This window comes from Manacus vitellinus, unplaced genomic scaffold (assembly GCF_001715985.3).
Source record: "Manacus vitellinus isolate BGI_N305 unplaced genomic scaffold, ASM171598v3 scaffold_97_pilon, whole genome shotgun sequence".
NCBI lineage: Eukaryota > Metazoa > Chordata > Aves > Passeriformes > Pipridae > Manacus > Manacus vitellinus.
The window spans coordinates 580,820-605,625 of NW_021940906.1; the positions used below are offsets into that span (position 1 = coordinate 580,820).

General features: G+C 49.7%; 1 protein-coding gene across 2 annotated transcripts in view; it reads right to left on the reverse strand.

Moving 5' to 3' along the window:
* Positions 1-1,458: 1,458 nt before the first annotated feature.
* Positions 1,459-24,806, reverse strand: part of DLGAP4 (DLG associated protein 4) — a 72,344-nt gene continuing 48,996 nt past the window's right edge. Inside the window, exons 1-7 of one of the 2 annotated variants that reach the window (XM_029965317.1) lie at positions 9,157-9,414; positions 8,546-8,907; positions 7,120-7,211; positions 6,276-6,679; positions 4,405-4,496; positions 3,007-3,159; positions 1,459-1,868 (exon numbers count right to left, since the gene is read on the reverse strand). In XM_029965317.1, the coding sequence (XP_029821177.1) occupies positions 1,653-1,868; positions 3,007-3,159; positions 4,405-4,496; positions 6,276-6,660 (846 nt within the window). In that variant the 5' untranslated portion in view covers positions 6,661-6,679; positions 7,120-7,211; positions 8,546-8,907; positions 9,157-9,414 and the 3' untranslated portion in view covers positions 1,459-1,652. Of the gene's footprint in view, positions 1,869-3,006; positions 3,160-4,404; positions 4,497-6,275; positions 6,680-7,119; positions 7,212-8,545; positions 8,908-9,156; positions 9,415-24,806 lie in introns of those variants that run through there. The other variant, XM_025896516.2, reaches the window with a different exon arrangement.

Here is a 24,806-nt window from a genome sequence, read left to right on the forward strand (position 1 = left end):
CACCTCAACCCAGTGTTGAAATTGAATCACATCATGGCCAACCTCTGATGGGAATCCAGCCCCATGTTTCAGAGTTTAGGGCAGAAACATCTCATGGACAACCCAGGACAGCACACAACGCTCAGACAGCATTCAGGGTTTCACTTTTATTTAATTTTTGCCTTCTGGATCACCACCACTCTCACTGAAACCTCTGGGATTCCACCTCCACCCCCATGACAGTAGCATACAATCTCCCAACTTGTTCAAACATGTGAAGAAAAAAAAATCCCCAGCAAGATCCCTCAGGATGGGACAAAAACCTTTAGTGGGAGGGGGTGGCAAAGAATCACGTAGTGGCAGCTCTGGCTCCGAGAAGCCAGAAAAGGAGACTTACAAAGGGAAAAACGGGTTAAAAAATATTTAGCAATCCTTCCTCTACCCAGAGAGCAGGGAGATAAGGAAAAAATAGTCATCTGCTTACACACAGGGTATATATTTTTACACACACTTTTACACACATCTAGATATAGTACATGTAAAAATATATGCTATACATCAGCCCACCCTCACCTAGGTGTGTCCCACCTGCATGGTGTGCATGGGCAGGTATACGTGTGTAGGAATTACTATACAGGTACTACTAATTGTATATGTGCATATGTACACATCGTACAGGCCGGTGGCCGCCCCTGCCCCCCTCTCTGTACACACACAGATCACCCACCCCAGCACCAGGATGCTCCCCTGCCCTCCCCCCGGCCCCACCCACTCAAACAGGTCCCCCAGTGCAGCAGTTTCTTTCTCAACAAGCAATTCAAGGGAGGTAACTTGGGAAAGGAATGAGAAGAAAAATCGAAGTGATGTGGCTCGTGTTCTGTGGTCCTTCAGCTCCACTCCTATGCCTGGAGGAAGGTCCAGCTCTCAGGATCAGTTGTTCACTGTCCCTTCCCCCCTTGCCAGGTTATTGCACGTTTGCTTCTGGGCTGCATTTCAACCCCTCTGTACATTCTACAGGCCCCAGCATCTTCTCCCTCCCATAAACAGAGGATACAACCCCCTGCCCCCAAGTCCTTGCCCACCCCAATATCCCATCCCAAGGAACACAAACCCCGAGGAAGGCTGCTGGCTGGCAGAGTGCAGCAGGAGTACACACCAATGGGTGTTCTCTGCAGGAAGGGGGGTTTGGAACACGGGAACTGAAGCCATGCAAAGGGTGGGAAAAAGGGAGCAGGGGGAAGGAAAAATAAAGGATGTAAAGGGCAAAACAGATCTAAGGAGGAGAAAGAATACAGCATGGCAAGTGCTCAAGGCTTCATGTTTTCTTGTCCTCTTGTAAACACGCTAATAATTTTCATGAGATAGAACAAGTAAAAAGACTGAAGTTCCAGGTCGAGGGGCTGGAGTTCCCAGGAGTCTGTCCAGTCCATTCAGTGACACCACAGCCAGGGAGAAAATGAGGGGCATTTTTTTCTTTTCTTTTTTTTTTTTTTTTTTTTTTTTTTGTTAAAATCTTCATTACTTAAAGCTGAGAGAAAAAAGCCAACTCAGGAGCCCTTTTCAAGGATGGCTCATTGTCTCTAGACTGAATAAATCACACTAGTTTCAAGAGAACCTTTTTTTCCTTTTTAATGACTTATAAAACCCACCCGGTGCCGTGCTCTGCCCGTGGCTCAGAGGCGGGTCTGTGCCTCGGGGACGTAGATCTCGATGCTGTCAGCGCTCTCCGTGGCCGAGTTCTGCCGCACCGACGCCGCGCGCTTGGCCGCCATCAGCCGCTTCCGCGCCTCCTGCCGCTGCTTGTCCGAGTCGGAGCCTTTGTCCCGGTTCAGCTGCGATTTGGACTTGGCCGGCTTCTTTGGCACTGGAGGGGGTGGTTTCTTCTCTTCCTTTAGGGAGACAGTAAGGAAAACCCCAAATCTAAATAAACATGCACAGACAGACACCTGCTCTGACCTGGTGGGGACTTTAGGTGTGAGGGACTGAGCAGTGAGATCCAGTGTCAGGGGAGAGAAGCAGGAGCAGCTCTTGAGCAAAACACACCTCAAAACCAGCTGCCCCAGTTTCTAGAGGTGTGCCATTTTGCATTTCACAGACTCGTAGAATGTCTTTGAGTTAGAAAGGACCTACAAGACTCATGGAATCACAGAATGGTTTGGGCTGGAAGATCATCCAGTTTCACTCCCCTGCCATGGGCAGGGATACCTTCCACTAGACCATGTTCCTCCAAGCCCCGTCCAACCTGGCCTTGAACACTTCCATGGGCGGGGAGTCCACAACCCAGAGGTTGATGATCCACAGACAGGATCATGGAGTCCAACTCCTGGCCTTGCAGAGACACCTCAACAATCCCACCATGTCCCTGAGAGTGCTGTCCAGACGCTCCTGGAGCTCTGGCAGCCTTGGGGCTGTGACTACTGCCCTGGGGAGCCTGTTCAGTGCCCGACCACCTTCTGGGGGAAGAACCTTTTCCTGAGATCCAACCTAAACCTCCCCCGACACAGCTCTACGCAGCTTCCACAGTACAGGCGCCTTCTGAGGTGGCCTGGAGTTCAGAGGTTGTGTCTGGCCGAGCTGGAGGTCAGAGCACAGCACAGGCGGCATGAAAACATGACTTGATCTGGAACTGCAAAATTTTAATATGCTGCCCTGCCCTGAGCCACAGTCCTTCTACCCTTAACTGCAGAGCCAGGGACACCACCTCTTCTGCATTTTCAAAAGGTTCCAGTTGTTTTCTACACTACTCAGGTACTAGGAATAGTTAAACCCATTCACCCACTGCTGGGAACACTGGAGGCCCCTGCAGCACTGCTCACCACTCTGGGCTCTCTCCATCCCAACAGCTGGAAAAGCTGTACAAAACTGTTCCAAATTTTACTCAAGAATGGCTTCAGTATCTTGCAAGGCTGTGAGACCATACAAGTGCCAGATGGCAGAAGTCCTTGAGAGCATCTGTCTGCAGACAGAAATAGATACCCAAAATTGTCTGCAAGGTGCTCTGGCCACTCTCCAGTGCCCCACACTCACCTTTCTCTCTGGTGTCTCTGCCAATTGCCAGCTATTTGCTTTCAGGTGGTACAGCTCATCAAACTTCATGCTGATGTCTTCAATGGACAACTGAAGGAGATCCCAAAATCCAGCCAAATCCTGGGCTGTGGGTCTGGGATTGGCATTAGGGTTCTAGAAGGGAAAGCATTAAAAAAAACCCTTTGAGAACAAACATACCTTCCTGCAAGCAGAGCAGCCTGCAACCATATTTTACCTTTTACCCTTTCATGCCTGCCCGCAACCAAAACCATCAAGAACCCACAGGAGACACCAGCCCTGAGCATGCAGACACCCAAAGTCATCATTTACAGCCCAAAACATTTCTGCCAAGCTCAGGAAGCAGAGGTACTGACTGCACTTCTACAGCAGCCTGAAGAATAGCCCTGAGATAGACACTCTCTGCTGGCACTAATCCCACAGCAGGAACCCCCACCTGAAGGTCCCCAGCATGGGAATCAAAGCCAGAACACAGAGATCCTGATTTCAGGGTGGGAAATAACGGAAGTGGACACACCACAACACAAACACAGCTCTGATGCCTGGAGAATTCACATGCAGATGTACAGCACTCCAAGGAGCCAAACAGAGCTTTCATGAGCAAAATTACTTTGCTCCATTCCCCCCCAAAACAATGTGAAAGCACCAGTACTTCTCAGGCTAGGGTAAAAAAATTTTAAGTAGCTTAAATTTCTTCCAGGAACAGGATTTTCCCAGTTCCCAGACAGCTGAACTGCCATTGTCAGCCCTGGAAAACCTGGGATCACATTGGAGCAACTCAGCACAAAGCTCTGCTGATAGCCTGGCAGCCTGTGGTGCTGCTGCTCAGCTGTGATCAGCCAGATCAGCAGGCAAATGCTCCGCACTTTACCCTCTCCTTCTCATGTTTCTCTGGGATTATTTTACATGTAAAGGGGAATTCACCTCTGAGAAAGTTGGCAAAATCCATAAAGCTCGAGGGGAAAACAAACCCACAGATTCCATCAATCCACATTAGCCCTGTTCAGCTCTGAACAAGGGCAAACCCCTACATTCCCTTTGCAGAAATCGATTCCTAGTGCCATGTGACCAGTGTGATAATCCTGTCGGGACAGTTTTACCAACCACATCATCTACACACAAAGGAAGCATATCTGGTCAAGAGTAGGCTTTCCAAACAGTCCCTCCTCTTTAGCCAAACCTCAGCAGTTCACCCCAAAAAACCCTTGAGAAGCAGCAGGTTAAGCCAGCCCTCACCCACCGTGGCATTGACCTGAGGCTACAGCTGCACTGCCCTTGTTTTCAGTGACAGCAGCCTGTTAATACCTCACCATGTTCCTGTAGTGCTGCTGAAGCAGATATATTCCCTCTGAAAACCAGAAGAGACAAATCTAGACTCACCAAGTTTTGTTCACAGAGGCCATGGAATTGCTGGAACTTCTGTGACATTAGTAATTGTGCACTGCCCACTGCACTCAGGACTTTTCCTAAGACTGTGGGTGAGGAAAAAAGAAAAAGACTTCATTTGAATGGAGTATTAATTGCAGCAATAAACTCCAGAGTTTCTGAAGCAAAGAAACACTCAAGTTATTAGAAAAACAGTTTCACAGATCTTCAGGCACTGAGTGCTCTCAGGGAGAGATGATGTTTTGAAACTACATTTGTCTTTACCATCTATTAATGCTCCTTCTGGTAGGCCAAAAGTAGACCAGGCTGAGGACATTACAACCCCCAAGATGGCAGAAAGTTCTTTAAACTGCCCTCAGCCCCTCAGGAGCCACCAGCACCACCTGTGAGTAGGTCTGCTGGTACCTCCTCACAGATCACATCCTGCTCTTCCACCCCTGCACGAGGTGAAGGTGGCAAAGGGCAGGAGACCTGTCTGCAACCTCCGTGTACCAGCAGGGATTAACACACTGAGGACAGGACTTCTGACACCCAGGACTTCATGCTCCTCTTAACAGGTTTTCCAAGCAGCCTTTTGGCATGGCAACGTTCCTCTGCTCATTAGTGCAAATACACTGTTTGGGTTCTTCCCTTCCAAAGGCAGGTTCAGAGCCTCCCCCACTCCCGGGCCTGCAGCTCCATCACTAGCGGGGACCAGCTGAGCCCCACTCTCCCCCTGCTCTGCTGCTGCACCTGAGCTAGCTCAGAGTGTTTGGAAATCTTAGTGGGACAAGCGTGTGCTGGGCTCACTCACACCCACCAAGGGTTTGGTTACAGGATCTACCAGCAGATTGTTCTTAGAGGTCACAGCTCACATGAGTCTTGGTGTGTTTCCTTGTCAGAGCACTCCTGCCACAGGTCAAACCAGGTCACCCCGAGGCAGGGAGATCCCTGGCAAGGCCTGCACCCTTGGCAGCCAGGGCAGCACTAGAGGGCAATCGGATTAGGCATTAGCTCCTCGGGCCCCAGCAGTGACAGTGAGCTAAAACTGAGCCTCACCTTTGTTTCACCTTTCTCAGGTATTAAAAACATAAAAACCAGACTCCATACAAAGAGTCACCCACTCCTGTCACTCTACATGCACCATAGGCATGATTCCCACTGCAAAAAGCCCACAGTTTGTCAACTCATTTGAAAATAATGAAACAAGCCCAACTGGGACTGAACCCAATAATATCAAGTGGCCTTGTGTTCCCTGTGCATATGCTTTTGGTGTATTCAGCACAAATTCAGTGAGGCTTTCCTATATGAAGAAACCTCTACTTTCCTATAAAGACAAGTTCATCAACTGAACATATTAAACAAGCTCAAAAGTTGTGTTCATTTTGTCCCACTGCCAGCTAAGCTTTTCCCTGTTTGAATGTGTAATGCGTGAGGCTTGGAGAGATCCCACAGCCTCCCTGAAAGCTTTTCCCATTTAACTTCTTTTAAGATTAAATCCATTTAAGCTTTTAGCGGTTTTGAGTAGTCAGAAGCCACATCATCCCGTGCACGTCTTATATGCTGCATCACAGCCTTATTTCTTATTCCATTTGCTAGAGGAAGTTACCTTATCCTTTCCAAGGAAAAAGTGTTCCTTATCCCATCCTCACCTCCATGCTCTGCCTCTGTGGGCTTCAAGTAATTTCACAGAATCAAGGAATGGTTTGGGTTGGAAGGCCATCTCATTCCTACTCCCTGCCATGGTCAAGAACACCTTCCACCAGGCCAGGTTGCTCCAACACCACACATCCAACCTGGCCTTGCTCACTTCCAGGGATGCGGACATCGCCAAACAGGCGTGCGACCAGGCCCTGCCTGCACAGTCAGAGGCTGCCAACACCCACCTTCCTCAGAGAGATTGTTCTCTTTGGTCTCCTGGTCCATCTGACGGCACCAGCCTTCCAAGCGCTCTGTCTCTGCCTGCAGCAGCTTCAGGAACCAGAACCCATCCCGCCGGCAGGCCCCGGGCTGCGTGGGCTCCGATGGTGATGTGGAGGTCTCGAGCCAGGGGTCAGGGGGAGGAAGGGAAGAAGGCTCCAGGGCTGGGTCATTGTTTTCTCCATAGGAGAGGTTTCTCTTAATCTGTGAGGGCTTGGCTGGTTGCCTGGTGGTGGCATCAACACCAATGGAGTTGTGCTGGGGGCACTCAGCGAGGCTTCTCTCAGATGATTTACAGTTGGAGTTATTGGGCTCCTGTGTGTCAGAGTCTGTGTCCTGTTTGGAGGACATGCTGCGAGAGTGGCTGTTTCTAGAGAGATCAAAAGCAGACATTCAATAGCAGGACTCGACCTGGCCAGCCTCCCGCACCGACAGTGAAATCCATTTGGTTTATGCCTACAGTGGAGCCTCACCCTGCCCCTCCTCACACACAGACACACCACACACTCAGACAGACAGAATTATAAGGTTGCCTGCTTACTGCAATCGGCCGTTCAGACGAGAGGGCTGACGCACATCTATAATTACAGCTTGTAGTTTTTTATTTTTTTATTTAATGTCAAGCTCCTATTGATTTGGCTGTTACAGAACAAGTGGTTTTTGCAGTGGGTACGTGCTGTGGAGGAAGAGCTCTCCATGGGCCCCATTCAACACCACTCACTGGCACAAAGCAGGGAAGAAGGTCTAAGCAGAAGTGGGGGAAGCACAATTTAAAAGAAAGAAAACTACACAAGGTTGCGTCTCACTTACCGCCACTCGTCCTCTACCTGTACCCCGATGGACTGGAATTTGGTGGCTGGTGGAGGAGGCTCCTCTTTTGCCACTGGCTGAAGGCAGTCAACCTTATTAAACAAAAAAAATACAGACAAAAACAGACACAAGAACTTGCTGCTGGAATTCACATTAGTAGACCGGGGTGCTGCACACACACAGAGCAATGCTGACACCACACGCCAACGGGAGGGTTGTCTAAGGAGAGGCATGAGGCTACTGCTCAGCTCTGCTCCCACCTGAGGATCAGGGCTGTGTCCTCTGGGCTGCTGCCAGGTACCTGCTCTAAGAGCCCACCCACCTGTGTCTGCATGGCAGGGCAGGGCCGTGTGTCCCTGTGTGTGTGCCATCCCACATGGGCAAGGGCCAAGGGATTCAAGTGGGGACAGAGAGCTGATTGAGACTGACAGTAAAGCCCTGCTTCCTCTCTCCCAGGGACTGACACCCTCCACAGCTCCAGATAAGAGGGTTAGAAGGTTTTAGGAAAGAAATCTAGGTGGCTTGGGAACTAGCTCAGAGAAGAGGAGAAGATGGCACTCAGCCTCTCAATGCATGTTCTCTCACCTTGCTGCCCTTCCAGCAGGTGTTCTGCCCCACTAACCTTGCAGAGGAGCTTCACTGTCACCTGTACCTCACTGGTCGGGTAGCCTTGCTGTAAAGCTGATGGAGAACTTGTTCAGCACACAGACGGTGGTTCAAAGCTCAGATCCTACATTTAAAGCTGCTCAAGTTCCCATCTGCAGGAAACAGCCCTGAACCAGCACCTGGCACAGAACAAGAGCTGATAGCCACCTGTAACTAAGAAACCTGTCCCTGGAGGAGGGTGCAGCTCCAGAAGATGCAGTTTTGCTGACTACAGCATGGATTTACATGGGTTCTCATTTGACCACAAAATCAACAGCTTATTTCCACTGATTTCCACAGACTTAAATGCTTCCAGGAAGGGAAGCAGCAACCTGCTGGGAATGGTGGACAGCAAGGAATTGATCCCTCCTGCCTACAGCTCTGGGACCACGTGGCACTGCAGCAGCCCATCCCACGTGGATGTCAAGCAGAAGGTCCCTAGAACCATGGCAGACAAGGAGCAGGTTGATGGGAAGGAGTACAAAGTACAGGCAGACCAGCAGCAAAAGGCCTCTTCAGAGGTACTCACTCAGTTAACATAATCCCACTGCTCTCGGAAACACTAAATTTGTACTGAAAGAACTTAGTCCTTTCTGGGCTGTTATGGGAAGGTGCTACTGTCCCTCACCCCGGGAACACAGGCAGTTAGTCTGACAAGGCAGTGAGTGTCTCTTGCTATTCTAAGTGAGCTCAGATGCACACTTGGTCACAGAAAAGGCACACGCTAAATGGATGGGGTAAGGACATTCCTTGGGACAAAGGAGAACAAACTACTCCATACTTGTATGCCTATAGACGACAGCTTTCTTTTGGGGATATTCTCCACTTTAGGCTCTTCGCTAGTCAGAGTCCCTTTGTCACTTTTCAAAGTTGCATTTTTCTGAGGTAACTCTGGAGTGTCTCTGGCTGGAGTCACGACGCTCCCCCTCGTCACACTGGGTGTCCTGGTGCTGTCCAAGCTGTCCGAGGAATTGCTGAGCCCTGACTGGCTGGTCACCTCACTCTTGTGGTCCTGGCTGTCCAGGTAGGTGTCCTGGGCTGATTCAGTGCTGCTCTGCACAGTGACAGAGATGAACGGCTTTGATGTGGTCCGTGGTGGGACAGGAGGTGGAGTCTTTTTATATGCCACTAGGCATGATGAACCTGCAGTGACGGAGGTGGGAAGAATGGAGAATGCAAAAGACAGATTGGAGAGAGAGAAAGAGATACAGTGAAAGAGAAAGAAAAAGCAAGTCAGTCACAACATTCAAGAGGCACCTCCAAGCAGCAGCTGGAGGCAGAGAAGCAGAACCAGCCCACAGCCAGCAGCTCACACTGGGGACCCAAACCAAAGCATAGGGGAAGCGGAAGGCAGAGCCAGAGCTAGCTTGCAAAAGAAGTCAAAAGGAATACCATGATGTGTGAAAATCTGGAAATAGAGAAGAGGGATAGAAAAGCCTCCCAAGACTGCTACAGGGTTTGGCAGGTGTAAGCCTCCACGGGGGGAAAATATTCTTTGTCTAAACCCTATGTTTTAGTGTCCTAGAACAGCCAAGTGTCTCAGTTCTTTGTCCCATCAGTTGACAAGTTTCAGTGTCTGGATCAGGGTGAGAGTTTTTCCTATAAAAATGGAAAAAAGCCATAAGTTTGTTAGATGCTGATGGTAGGAATATATCTGAAGTACCTGACAAACCTGTCTGCTATGTGCTAAAGGAGAAGACACCACCTGGACACAACAGTCCAAGGGTGGCTACTCCATGACTCCAGTTCCAAGCGGCTGCGAGGCTGGAGATGCGTGCCCAGCAGGCACAGAGCACACGTGTCCACCACAGGTATGGATACACACATGCCTGGCCACACAGATCAGAGGAGCACCCACATGAACCTGGCCACAACCACAGCCTCATCTTTCTCCTGTCATTGGCTTGACAGGATGGAAGTCCACTGATGAAAATACATGTAAAAGGTGGATCCTGCAGGTATGTTTGTTTAGGCCCTCAGTCTGCCAGGGATATACAAGCCCCTGAGGCCACAGTCCCACTCCAGCTGCTGTCCACCCAGGACAGGCTGTAATGGGCAGGGCATGGCCAAACACACTGACCAGCCACCTAAACACACACAGCTGACCCCTTTTATCCCCTTAACCCTGTACTTCCTACTCTTGGTCTTCCCCAAATGACCGAATGCTCTCTTATCCTACCTTTGGTGTCTCCCATGAAGTCCTGTACAATCCCAAACTGCTTTTCCTCTACACCCCATAACACATCCCAGTCCCTGCCAGCAGCCTCCTCAGTCTGAAAGATCTACAGTTTCTCCCCATGGCTCACAGTGACACGTGTCAGACCTGGGAACCGAGGCTGAGGCTCTGCTGGGATAACCCCCAGAGGGGCCTGGGCAGTGCTCAGGGGTTCTTGGCTTGGTGACCCACCTGCCATCATCTGTCCGTACTCTAAGGTTGTGCAGATGGGCCTCTGGAATCAACCTGGGAGAAGCCCAGCAGGGTGTGATCTGAGCTTCTGCTGTTGTCTGAGCCTTCATGGGTGTGTGGAGGAGCTCTGTCACATCTAACATTGCCCTGCTTCTGGGCATCACCAGAGAGGCTCCATCACTCTCCTTGCACAGCACTGCCCCACCACTGCTTCACCTTCTGTGAGGGCCACATTCCCAGAGTGGGAAAAGGTGCTGCTGCCAGGTTTCTCGCAAGGGGTCTTTAGGTCTGTGTGGCTCTGGCATGCCAAGCCCTCTGGTCCTACTCTCCCGGCAGGGAGCTGAAAGATTGCATGGATGCAGGTTTTGGGGGAATCCCTGACCAGTCAGCCCAGGGTTACCCTTCTCTTGCCTCACTGTCTTGGTGGTGGGGCACAGCCAGGCTTTGTCCTGCAGGTTGGGCAGGAAGCTTTGCTGCTCTAGGTTGGGAACAGATCAGCTCCATGACCACCCTGGGTCACAGAGAGCCAGGCTGGCCTGAGCTGTACCTTACACGTGAAAAGGAAATGTGTCCCTGCCCCGGACGCGGTGAGGCAGTACATCACTGAGGCACAGCTACAGGGCAGCCCCTTTCCCACATCAGTGACAAACCAAGTGTCCCTAAGTCACTGCAGTACAATGATGTGGGAAGCTCCGATGGTGGCAGGGCTGCCACTCTCCTTGGTTCTTTGCCCCAATCCATAGTCCTTGGTCTCCAGCAAAGGGATTCTGTCCCTCAAATTGAACCCCACGCATTATCTTGGTCCATGCACACCTTTTCCCAGGCCCTTGACACGCAGATGTTGTCAGGTACCAGCTCAAACTCTGCCAGGTCACCCAGCACCATAGAAGGGCTGTACAAACTTAAAACCAGTTCTTAAGTGTTTTCCTGGTACAGCTCTGATGGCTGCAAGGGCTAGGATTCCCTTAGGTTCTTTCCATGCTTCAATCCACATTCCCTGATCTCAATAAAGTTTTGCACCTCAAATTGCAAGCTCCTACATCCCAGTCCCATATACAACCTCGCCAAAACCTGTGGACAGTGACTGATATACATACATATATATGCAAATACAGATAATTTTCATTAAACGATACTCTTAATTTTACCATTTCCACCCCTTAAGTAACCACTAGCATATTAACAAATTTAGTACCAGATTAGACCAGTCCCCTGTTAGGAATCCTTTGACTATTTAGAAGTGCAAGGGCAGGCAGAGGTACCTCCTGCTCCCCAACATTACCCTCCACCCCCAAACCTCCTGCATGCCCTGGGCAGCTCCCAGGAGGGCACCTGACAGATGTTTTGATGTTTCAGGACAATTAGACAATCTGTTCCATGGATAGTTTTAGCACAGTTAACTGAGAAGTATCAAATGAACCTGATCCAAATGGATTACAGGTATGGAAAGGGACGTTTCAGGTGACAGGAGCCTCCTGGCAGCTTCTGTTTCTGTCCAGACAGCTGCCTGTCTGTGGAGCCTGAACACACTTGAGGGGCATCCAAGAGGGGGATTTCCGCAGCCTCAACTGTTTCCAATGGGACCAGAGCCAATCCCAAGCAACCCTGGGAGCCGTATTCCCTGTGGAGCAACCGCACAGCTCCACCCCAGGCCTTACTGACAGTATTTGGATGTGCCCATATTTACATATCCCAACATTTAGAGTATTAACAGCTAAAGTTACACTTCAAAGGAGGAACCTAAATGGGAGGGATTATGGCAGGAGGAGATCTGTGTTTCTAAAAGCATTTCTGTACCCCAAGATGCTGAGCAACCCTGACAGTGACACAGTGCTGCCTTGTGTTACTGTACCAGGGCTACAGCAGCTCCAGGCCAGGGCAAGTCATAGCCACTCAAACTGGTGAAAACATGTCCATGTGCCCCTTCAGTTAAGTACCTCCCTACTCCATATGGCTTCTGTCCTTTGCCAGGGACAGGGCCCAGCCCACAAACTGCAGGGTCTCCTGCCACCCACGGGCTCTGTGACACTGCCGTGCTCAGGGCCAGACTGCTGGCAGCACTGTGGTGGCTTGGCTGGCACCTTCATGAGGAGCTCATCTCAGGTTTCCCTGCTGCTGACACCAACAGGGCTGTAACTGGGGAAAAGAAATCGATGGCTATCTGACATTCAACGTGCAGTGAGGCAAAACAAGGGGAGGGCACGGTCGCACAGAATGGCAGCAGATCCTGGGGGAGATCAGGAGTGTTCAGGGTCAGTAACTAGACCCAAATTCCTTCTCCCACCTACCAACAGACAGCACAAACTGTTTGTACTGCTCTGTTTACAGAGGGAAACTGCAGCATCCCCCTTGGCTTGTTCCTGGGGATCCCTTTGTGCCATCCCACTTGACTGAAGGGCAGCACAGGCTCTGCTAGAAGGGAAACACTCAGGACCAACAAAACACACCCCTGCTCATGTACATGTGGTCAAAGGGTTGACTATGAGAGCTATAAGTTTAAGGTTCTAAGAAACATTGCAAATGAAAAATGCAAAAAGATCAGGAGCTTTGAAGAGCTAGGGATGCATTTATTAGTGCAATTGCAAATTAACCCCACTGAAGCCCTCCACAACCATAAAACAGGACTTCTGAATGCAAACCCAGAAAAAACCCAGAAAACACCCCTTCCCTAAATGCGTTTCAAAAGCACAAGTCAGAGCAAGCCCACCTAGAACGGTCTGCCCTTGGCCCTCAACACAACTCTTAACTAAGGTTCAGTGTTTCTTGCATCTGTGGGAAGAGACAAACATACTGAGGAAGCCAACAGCATCCCAGTGTTTCCACAGGAAATGCAGGTAGCATGCCCTCCTTGCTCAGAGGCCATTTGCACCAGTCAGGAGCATTCCAGTTGCTGACTTACTCTTCCAAAGGGCTACAGCGCATCAGGGCATAGATCTGCTCTGGAGTTGCTGCGGGTCACAGTCTGTTATATTTTAAAATCAGCTTGTGCTGTAATGTGGAACTACAATCCCCATGGGTACTGGAACAGGCACACACTTCTGCAGAACCATCAGCTCAGTCTGCTTGGCAACATCAGCAAACGCCCCAAAAAGGTGCAGAACAAGGAAGTGTGGAAGTTGTGCTTAAGCTTCCAGCTTTGCAGCATTAGGCTATTCCTGCTCACAGGATCTTCTAAGGTTTATTTCAGCAAGCTGTTGGAATTGAAAACGTGCTGTGGATGACTGATTTTGGGGGGGAAGGATGTTTGTTTATAGCCTTCCTTCTGTCATTATTTTTAGAAAGCAGCGAGTTTCCAAATTTGCACCTTCCACCTGTCCTGGAGGCTTGGGCAATCCCCACTTTTGCAGCCCCAGGCAGAGGAGCTGTGTCTGCAGAGCCTTACACTGGACAGTCCTCCAGACCCTCAAAAAACAGCTGGGCATGCTGGGATCTTCTCCCTGTCCTTCCAAAGAGCCAGGCATTTGATTCTTGGAAGACTATACATAGAGTCATAAGAGAATACTAAATCCAGCCCTGACTTAAGAGGCCCCTGTTCACACCCCACCAGGCTGTTACCTGCTCAGTACCTAGAAGCACCAGGATCACAGTCAAGTTATTTGGGTTCAGATTTAAATATTGTAATTGCCCTCAAGTGTGTCTGCATGAAGTGCCCAGTTGTTCCACTGCTCTTGCTGATTCAATACAGCCTGGTGACACTTCTAATCATTCCAGGAACTTCAAGGACCTATTCAAACCATCCTCATTTTTGTTAAATCACCTCAAAGGTGCCCAGCCAGAGTCAGTTGTGCAGTGAGTTCCACTGCCCTCAAACATCAGCAGGGCTGATTGTTATCACTGTCCTGCTCTGTGCATCCCCCCTTCTCCTTGAGAAGAGTTGAAGGAATGACCTCTGTTCCTTGCAAAGCAGAATGCCCCAAAATAATCCCTTCTACAAGACAAGTTCATTTGCCTTTTAAATAAAACAACCCTTGGGAGATTCCAGTTGCATGGCTTTGGGCTGGCCTTTGCCACAGGATCTCCCCGCTGGAAGGAGCTGTGTTTGGAGGCAGTTTTCAATAGCAAAGGGAACTGCAACAGCTGCATTCCAAGAATCCTGACCTCTGATTTTCATCAGCTCAAGGAACACTTCAAGGTTGGAGCTTTAATGAACTGCAGAATGCTTTACTTGTAGAGAGTTGAAAATGATCCCCAGTTACAATTACTACTGAAGACAATACAGACATTGATTGATTTTATGGTTCACAACAATCCCTTCAGACCTGATTTTTCTCATAAAACAACATATTTCTAGCCATTACAGCCATGGCCAAAGAGTACAGGTCTCCTCAAACCTGTATTTGGTCTGTAGAGAAGCTATTTTGAATATTCTACAGATTGAATGTCAAGATACCTTTAAGATACCAGGTGGAGGCACAGATGAGAAACCTAGCCAAATTTTGTTAGTGAACAGGAAAACTATAGAAGTCAGAAATCATAAAGGTTTAGGTTGGAAGAACCTTAAAGCTCATCCCATTCCACTGTCTGCCACGGGCAGGGACACCTTCCATTAGACCAGGTTCCTCCAAGCCCCATCCAACCTGGCCTTGGACACTTCCAGGGATGGGTCAGCCACAGCTTCTCTGGGCAACCTGTGCCAGGGCCTCACCACTCTGACAAGGAAGAATTTCTTCCCTAATATCTAATTTAAATCTCTCCTCTTTTAGTTTAAAACCATTCCTCTTTGTCTTATCACTATCTGTCCACATAAAAAGTCAGTCTCCCATATAACTCCATCTGAACACAATGGGAAATCCCCATGAAGATGTCATCTCTTGCTCTGACAGAATGACTGTCTTTAGAGTGCCAGAGAAATTTTAAAAGAAGTCTTACGGTGGTTAAACAAAACTACTCCTGGAAAGCAAAGACAAACGGCTGCATTTGTTCCAAAAGGCAGTTTTTGGAAATGCTATAAATACCTTCTGCCTCAGTGTTTCCCTTCATGAATCTTAGTAGCACTGATCTTTGAAAAAAGAAAAATCTCACCTTGATACTACACAGGTAACAGGCACCTGATGGGGAAATGCTGCTGACTGACTAGGCTGGGGGAGCCAGGGAAGGGCCGTGGGCTCTCCTGCCAGCCCTCGATCCACACTGCAGTCTGACCCTCAGCAGCAGCAGCATCCTGGAGAGAGCAGCTCCCCCACATCACTATCCAAATCACATGCTGCCTCCACGGGGGCTGATGGTGCCCACAGAGCCCTGCAGAGTGACCAGCCAGGCAGAGCCCTTGAACTCTCAGATAACCCAAAGGAACACTAACATTTCACCAGCTCCCACAGCCTTTGGCTTTGCTTACTGTACCTGCTGTTTATTTATCATGAAGCTGATTCACAAGCCAGGCTCTGCTTTAAGTCAGGGGACAGAGCATTCTCCAGGAGCTCCTCCCAGCAGCAGCACCAGAGAATAGCCCTCATCCATGTGCACTACAGCCCTGTGCATCCAAATCACCTTGAGTAGTTTGAAGGGGGTCAATGGAGATATTCAACATTCCCCTTGTTATTGACCTACCCATCCTCAGCTTTCAGCCCCGGCACAGCTCGGCAGGTAGAGCAGCAGTGTTTGGGCATGGCTGGAGTGACAACTGGGACAAGGGGACCACTGTGGGCTTGTTGCTTCTCCCATCTTACAATTATCTTGTTCCCAGGATAACCAGGCCTTGGGCTCTCTGTCCCCATCCCTCCCCACAGGCAATGGGACCTGTCACATCAGCCCCTGGATTCCAGGCAGAAGCAAGAGCATCACAGTGGCATCAGCGAGCACAGCAAAGAGGCCACACCGAGAGCAGGCACGTCTGCAGTAGGGACCAAGGAGAGCTGAGGGGCAGCAGGCTGGTGTCACATCCTGGCACCCCAAGGCAGGAGTGTCACTCCTACTACTGCAGCTGTTCCTACCACCAGCTATGGAAGATGAGCAACATCACTCAGGGTTGTACCTCTGTCCCTTTTCCTGACCCAACCAGCTCTGGAATGGCTGTTGTTATTTCCCCTTGAACAGCCTCAACTCACTTGTGAGACAAGTACAGAGGGGAGATGCCCTAAGGAGAACCATTCATCCCACTCAAGCTCTTCTGGGAGCAGCCACAATCCAACCCCCACACATACCTGACCCACACTCAGCTCCCCACTGGTACAGCCTGTACCAGGATTGCAGGTTGCATTTCAGCAATCTGGCATTTCGTTGCAGAAAGAAATAATTTTTTAGGTTTAAGCAAACACCTTAAAGCTCCCCAGTGCAGCAAGAGAAGCTGTCACAGGAAGCCCTTCCATGTTTGCAGGAACACAGGATTAAACAGACCTGTGCAAATAGGTCTTTGCTTTCCAGCTGGGAAACCGCTTGCAAGTGCTGCTCCAGCAAGCACAAAGCTGGTAGATCCGTCACCTCATGCTCCTGTTCAGGTCCAGCACCCACCCTGGTCACAGCACTCCTGCACATCCCGTAGGCCCTGCTGGCAGGACCCATGTATCCATCTGCTATTAGGAAACGAGGGCCGGCCCTGCACTTGCCCAACCACTGCCAAGTGAGCAAGCTCCTGCATATCCCTGAAACAAAAGAACAGGACAAATCTGCAGGAAAAGGACCTCAGACTCAAGGGAGCATCTCTCAGATGCTGCAGTCAAACGCAAATAAAGAAGCTAAAGGTTCTCTCTGAACATCAGCCGTGCATTTGTAGACTAACAGTAGAGCTCTCATCCAGAAATCCATCACAACATACTTTGTACAACCACTTGTGTTCTATGGTCACCCATGATAGAGATGCCCTCAGGGAGAGCTGCAGTGTCCCTATGCAGTGTGACTCCCAGGGAGTGCCCAGGGCAGGCAGGGGGCTCAGGTGGCAGTATCCTGTCACTTTGGGCTGCACAAGCCTCAGCAGTCAGTTCTGATTAGAGACCCAGTCCCTGTACTTTGGAGGGGGGAGCAGGAACACTACCCAGGGAAGGAAAAGCTTAAAACTGTGATATCTTTACATGAGAGACCTAGGATTTTTCCATGTACCAGAAGTTTGAGCATCACTGAGATGCTCCAGTTTGGAATTCCTGCACAGGGAAATGATAATAAGCACTGATACACTGAGAACTGTTACACAGGGAAGACAAGGCAGCTCGTTTTTTTAAAAAGAGCCTCTTGAAGGTCATAAATTTAAAAGAGGTACGAAGCAGCAGACAACATCCCCCAAGAATCTGACAGATCTGGTCATTCCCCCCTTTCAGCACAGCTTGCTGCAGACTCAGCCTGACACTGGGGACACAGCAGATGCTACAGGGAATGCCAACCACAGACACTCCCAAACCCATCTGCAGCAACTATTACTGGAGCTGCTGTGTTTTAGAAGCAGCAGCTTCTAAAACTGATTTCTCCCCACCCTCCCCAAAGTGATTGTCAGCAGGGGTTTTATAGCAAGTTGCAACAGTGGTAAGAAACTCCAGCCTGCTCCAGCCACGAATCCAGCAAGAGTCCCTCTGCCCTGAGGGACTCAGGCAGGTCTCCAAACCAGCTAGCACTGAGCAGTGGCCTAAAGGAGCATTCCCTGCCGCTCCCTGCCCAAGGGCTTAATTCATGAACAAGAACCAAGATTCCCCAAATCAACCATTCTGCCTCAAGAAGTCACTGGGAAGACAAACACCACAGTCCCAAGGGAACATGGTCCCAAGGGAAGCAGAATTGCATCTCTGATGGGCTGGGGGTGCCTGGACCCCAGGGACAGGGCCCTTTGCCTCTCACCTGCCAGCTCACTGCCCATTTAGTGCTGGCACACATCTTTTTCCAGAGGGGTGAAGGGTTGGTCCACCAGATTGGAGTTCCTTTGCTTTGTGCTGAGACTCAGGCTGTGCTTACCTCTCCCCCCTCTCCCCCAGCACCCTCCCTAACAAGGGGTGATGCTTTGGGAGCTTAACACACCAAGAGAGGTGAAGCAGCACAGCTAAAGGGAGCCCAAGCCCACAGAGCCCTGACTATCAGCCATGCTCCTGTAGTCTCCACCAAGCCCAGGGCCCTGCTCCAGGAATTCAGCCATGACAGCAGAAGAGTCCCCAGCAGCATACAGACTGTCCTGCCAGCTTGGGCACGATGGAGTCACCACAGAGTCCTCCTGCTGCCAGATCTTGCCTGGCCCCACCAGCAAAGCCAGGCCTGCAGAGCTGCCAAACCAGCCAAGAGCTCACCCAGGCAGGCCAGAAGCTCAAGCTGCTCCATGACCACACCCGGCCCTTCCCCAGGCAGATCCCTGGGCACGCAGACCCTGTGGCACAGAATAGTAAGCAGAGGCTATCAGAGAAATGCCAGTGGAATTCAAACCCATGGCAGGTTTCACAAGTGTAGAAAGCTCTTGGCAACAGCAGCCCAGCTGGACTTCAAAGCTGCTCTCAGACACATCATTTCTGCCCACTGGCCTTTGTGCAGGGGGTGCAAAACTGGGGGTACCACAGTGCCAAGGGGTCCCCAAACTATGAGACCCAGCAAGACTCACTGCATCACCGCATCACCCGGCAGCCTTTTGCTACACAGACACCCCACTGAGCCCTCTCCTCACCTCAGGACCCAGTCACAGCTCCACACTGGCTCTGACCCTGGCCTGAGGCACAGCTGGGTGGAAACAGCCACAGGGGGACGAAACAGGTCCCTTGCTGCAGCAGAGTGGGGGTGCCGGGGGGCTGAAGCCTTTCTGTGCACACAGCAAGTCACTGGGAACTTCTCCTGACCCTGGAGAAGGCAGGGAAGCTCTGCAGATACCCTGCCTACACATCTGGGCCACACAGCAGCTAGCCCTCTCCAGAGGGTCGTCAATAAGGGGCTGAGCTCTGAACCATCCATGCCACAGAGGATTTCTAGAGACAGCAGACACTTCCATCAGACCCTGCCACTGGAACAGGTCACTGCAGCCAGTGCCAGATAAGAGAAAGTGAGACTTGACAGACAGGAGCACATACCACCTCACAGAGGCCACCTAGGGTCAGCAGCTCAGCATCCCACCACTCGCAGGGCTCCAGGAGACATGAGGACCCTTTCAAGCACTGTAAGGGCCACAGCTTAGTGACCATGTATCAGCCTGCACTGAAAGGTGCTGCCACAAGAGCAACAACTCTTTCTGCTAATGCATCAAAGCATCCTCCTATTCCAGAGAATCGTGCCTGCAGCACCTCACCCAGGTGCAGCAAATAAAGCTTAGGACTAGCACAAGGAACTGTCCACTGGACTCAACCATGAACAGGTTGTCACTGCAGCAGCATGACCACACAGTGCTCAGGGCAGCTCCAACACCATCAGCCAGGAGACTGGAAACAAGAGTGACCCAGCTAACAGAACAGGAGAGAGAAAAGGCAACTGAAGTTATCTAGAGATTGGCATTCCAGAGAATATTTTTCAGGAATAGCACTTATTGCAGGCCCTATTCCTCCTTGCTTTTAAACACATACTATGGCACATCCTGAAACACCGATTCACTCGCTACGGGACTGCAGCAGATTCTGTGGCTGCCAACTGCACACTGAAGCTTTTTATCTGGGCTAGTTTGGGCTCTCTCTGTATGAGAGAGGCCTTGTGCAGAGCAAGAACCACACAGGACATCTCAGACCATGGATAACAGGGGAAGTGAGCACTGGGCTGAACTGAGTGCCACAGAATTCCTGTCACACAGCAGTGTGCTCCTCTCCCTGTTAATGTCGCTCTTTCTGCAAGGTTTGCTCAGGGTTATGGCAGCACAGACATGAAATTAGGGCATAAATGTGAACCAGATGTGAATTAACCAGTGCCCCAAGATTGCAGGCTTCTCCCCCTCTCCCCACCAAAGGATGTTATCCTGCTGCTCTGCAAAGCAGCAAACTGCAGAGAGCAGGGGAGGCCTTTGGAGGAGACACCAACCTACGGAATGACTGCGAATCCTCCGTGTACCCACTACTACAGCCACTTCTAAGTGCACTGAGGGTATTAGCATTAATTAAAGTGTTTAAGAAAGCTAGTGTAATTAGGCAGGTCTTACTAGTTTTCCTTCAAGCTAGCAGTTTCCAGACTATCCTGCAGAAGTAAGTCCCACCAGCTAATTATGCACTTCATAACATATCCTCTCTCTTCACCATCACTTCACTTCATGCACTGCCACATCACTCAGAGGATGGCATATGTGGATGCTTTTAACTTGCTTCCCTGCCACTGCAGAAGTCCAGGGAATCTCAACACACCTCCTCAAAGTCACAGCCAGTCAAAATCCATACGGCTAGAAATGGCTTAGAAACTATGGTAAACGAAGCCTGTTCTTGTCTATGTCAAAGCTCAGCAGCTCAAATGCGCTATTTCAGGATATGCCGATTGCTAAACCCCAAATCAAGTCATTCCCAAGCACCTGCTCACGTGTCAAAGGAGATACATCACAAGTTCTCAATGTACAGGCAGTGGCTGAATCTTGAGCAATAACCCAAGTCCTGCCCTCTCAGAAAGGTGCACGTGTCAGTCCAGCATGGTACAGATGGCACAGTTACTCTGTGGGAGTTCCCACACACCTCTTTCAGCCCAGTGACCATCCTTGCAGCCCATCAGGAACCACTTTGTCCAGGATCTTTTAATAGATGCAGGAACACAAATTTCTCCTGTACAGCAGAATCACACCTAAAGGTTTTGGGCAACCAAGCCCACAGACACTACTGTGGTCCATGGAAGCTTTTACAAAAAACTGTCCAGTTGCTGAGGCAATATTGGCACATTCCCACCGATGGACAGTCCTGGAAGCAGGGTGGATGAGTTACTATCATTTTAAGTGTGCCACTAAACACTGTTCACAGAAGAGCTGGCCAAGAGGGTGCTGAAAACACTGATGGCAGCCAGCAGCTTGTCAACACAGAGTTGTGATAACAGGAGCAGGCCTGCGCTGATGTCAGTCATCGCCGAGCTCCCTCTACAACGAAGAGGGCTCCCAGGGGATTGCTCCATCCCCAAGAACAGCAAGCAACTCTCTAGCCTACCTAAAAGATCCAGAGGTTGCCGCCATTGTTGCCAAAAAACCCTCAAGGCAAGAAGAATTAAATTTCTCCATCACTTTGATCAGCATCAGGATTTGCATCACAGTTTTCAGTTACTGTATCCCAAATTTTATCTGATGCAGGTAATCTGCTCACAGGAAGATATTTCAGCTATTTTAGGCAAGGGAAGCATTCAGTGACGCCACCAGGAGCAGCACAGGTGGTTTTCCCAGACCATTATGAAAAACCCTCCCCACACCCAGATGACTAGAAATTCTTTGTAAGCTGAAAACAAACCCCACCCTGTACCCATAGGGCCAGGGAAAGCACATGTGTCAGCAGCTGAGGAGACAGCAATGAACACAGCCTCTTCACCAGGGAGATGGGAAGGCATCAGGCTGGACTCATCTCCCTACCAAAAATTCCAGCCCTTAGTCAACACTCTTTCCACTCGGACATTGGCTGTCAGGCAGTCAGCAGAGATTTACATCTTCAAAGCTACAATCATCAAGAGGTTTTAACAGATTCAATTGAAGCTATTTCCTCCTTTAAGTATGTACAAACTGAGATGTGGCAACATTATGTTAATATTGAAGAATCAAAGTTAAAATTGCTGGGAAACTTCTGTTGGCTGAGGCACAGGACAAATTTTGCATGTTAGAGAAAGCTATTCCATATTCTAATTCACTGTTTAACATGACATTAGTTATGAGATTAAAAAATATCACATGAACAAATATAGGAAAGGCTGTAGCAGGCGGCTCCCTCTTCATTAGCATTAAATTTGACAGTGGTTCAGCTGCTGCACCACATTCTGGTCTGATCTGGCGAGGAAGGGAAGCACTCAGAGTCAGAGCAGGCAATTAAGCAAATATTCCAACCTTCTAATCCTTTTGGGTAGGGTGCTAGGGAGCTTTGGAAAGCACAGCTGTGATCATTGATTGGATTTCTGAATGCTCTCACACGAACTAAGCCCCAGATACCACAGAGCCCAGCTGACTTTGCTCCCCAGCCAAGCAGAGGTACAGAGGAACAGTGCCATGTGTCCCCAGTGTCACTGCTCACACTATTCTCCCAGAGGCCAAGAGTCCCCAGCTTTGACTCCTTAAGAATTTCAAATATCACAAGTACTCCCAGAACAATGGATACCCCAAAGAAGGGGGGATCCGGACTAAACCCAGCACTTTCTGGAACACTTCATTTCGGGAATTGAGCAGGCCATTTGACAAAGGAGCCACTGTGCAGGCTCCAGCTCTGAAGTGAAAGAGCTCAACAAATCCCAGGTGTGGACCCAGAGCCTTCTCTAAGCACATCTGAGGCTCCAATATCTGTGACCTACATAGATTTCAGCCACCACCAAGTCTTCATCTTCACAGCTTGGTTTGCTTTTCCTGGAAGCTCCAAACCACCACGTTCTTAGTTCACAGGCCTGAAGAGTCCCCATAAGCTCCCATGTTCAGATCCCAGACACTACTTTGCAGCCACAAATATGGGTAGCAAGGTCTGCATTCATGGGTGCAGAATCTGTTCGCCCACGCTCACCTGGTCCCTCCAGCCTGCAGAACCTGCCATGAAGATATTCTGAGGATCTGAGACTATAACTAGAAAAGGGACACAAGGGAGGGGTGAGTGCAGAGCCACATCCATTGAACAGATTTAGTTTTAGGCAACAAAACTAAAGCACTGGTTTAGTCATGCTGTTTGTACGCCATTGTGTGCCATGGCACTCAGGCCCTACTCCCTTCTGTCCTGGAATTCAGTATGTGACAATGACTCCCTGGCCTTCCAAGGAGGGTTAACAGCAAAACCCAACCTCCAGCAAAAAGCATTAAATGTCACTGAAGCATCCCCTGCTGCTTTCAGGAACCTGCTCACCACAGAACAGACCACTTTCCTGCCTTGGGAGCTACATGCCAAAAGAATTCTTGGCTTAATTTCCCATCTTGCTTATATTTATTCCTGTTTCCAAATGAGTGATCTTCTCTCCCTCCACTCCTTTCAAATTACCCATTGTATAGCTCCAACTATAAAGTAAACAACATCCACACCAAACTGAGAAGTCTCAGGGTGTTCTCCAGGATATTCTAAAAATCTTCTTCCCAAGACTTCACCTGTAAACACTAAGTACCAACCAGATGAAGCAGAGCTTTCAGCACTTGTATTTTTGCTTTTCCTCATTTGCCTCATGACACTAAATGGCAAGGTGTCAATGGCAGAGTAGGAAGCAGGTAATGAGTGATTTAGAGTGGCTTGAAGAAGGCGATGAGAATGATCCAGTCAGACTGTTCTGAAGGTATTCCTGCAAGAGACAGTTTACCAAAGGTGTTTTTGGAAGAAGCCACTCCTTGCTGAAGCACAGCTTTTTGAACTTCCTGAAAAACAGTGTTTACTTGGTCTCTCAGAGCCAGAAGGGCCTCCAGATCTGCTGGAAGACACACCACAGCAGCCTTGAAAGAAGCCTATCCACAATGCTCCCTTTTCCTGCTCATCTTCTCCTAGCACATACAACAATTCCACAGGGCTCTCAGGCACCTGCTCTCATGGCAGGCACCACAAAGAACAGTAGGGTTTTTGGGAATGCAAAGTCCCTGCTCCAAACAGGCACAGAAGCCTTTGGTCAGTTCCAAAGTAGCCTAACCAGGAACTACAATGGGGCCATGGCAAAAACACAGGATCTGCTGGACTCTTAATCTGAAGTTCCAGATAGGTATTCATGGAGCTTTTGCTATAGGTCTTCAGAGTCACAACCCTGCCCCAGAGCTGTGCTACCAGCCTGTGGAGAACACACTCAAGAGGTTCAGCAAGCTGGTGCTTGGGCTGTTGCTAACCATGTCCATACCCATCTCTTTCCCCCAGCCCTGTTACAGCCCAGAGGTAAGGACAGCTCCAAAGCAAACAGGCCACATTCTTCCTGCAAGGGCAGGATGGAGTGAGCAAACCAAACTGCTCCTTGCAGAGACCTCCTTACCCAACCAAGGACAAAATGGTTTTGGAGAAAACCAGCTTGGAGTTTTTAAACAACTCCTGGCAGTCAGAACCTGACCTCACCCCCACGATACACCAAGGTGAGCACGCTGCCATCAGCTCTCTGTGAAAAATCTCACCTCTACATTTCTCCAAAAATCCCAGCCAAACTAGACACTCCAAAGATTGCCCAAGGCTGGAGTTATTCCTCAACTTGGCCATCTCCCCACACTTGGTCTGGGAACAATTTTAGGCTTGGAACGCATTACTGCATTCAAGCAGCCACTCCCTGTCATGCCAGTTGTCCAACCCTCAGACCAGCTGTAGGATGAAATTCCTGGGAACAGCAAATTACCAATCTTTGGATGCAGTGCTTTGCAGGGCAGTCACCAGCTTGGCTTCTGCCACATTCAGCTCAAAGAGATTGCTGAGAACAGCTACACCACCCTACTGACGGTGTCAGCTACTCAGGGTTAGTCCAGCAAGGGCTTTCACCTGAAGTGGCCTTGTGAAACACGAACCACCAGCCAAAAATAACCCAACTGTGATCATAGACCCAGAGCAGCACTGGACTTGTGGGGCACAGCAAGGGGTCAGTCAAGGAGCAGGTCTCCAACTGTCTGCTCAACAGATTTGATTGCCAGGAAGACCCTCCACCAGTCAGAGTATGGCAAGGTACACTAAGA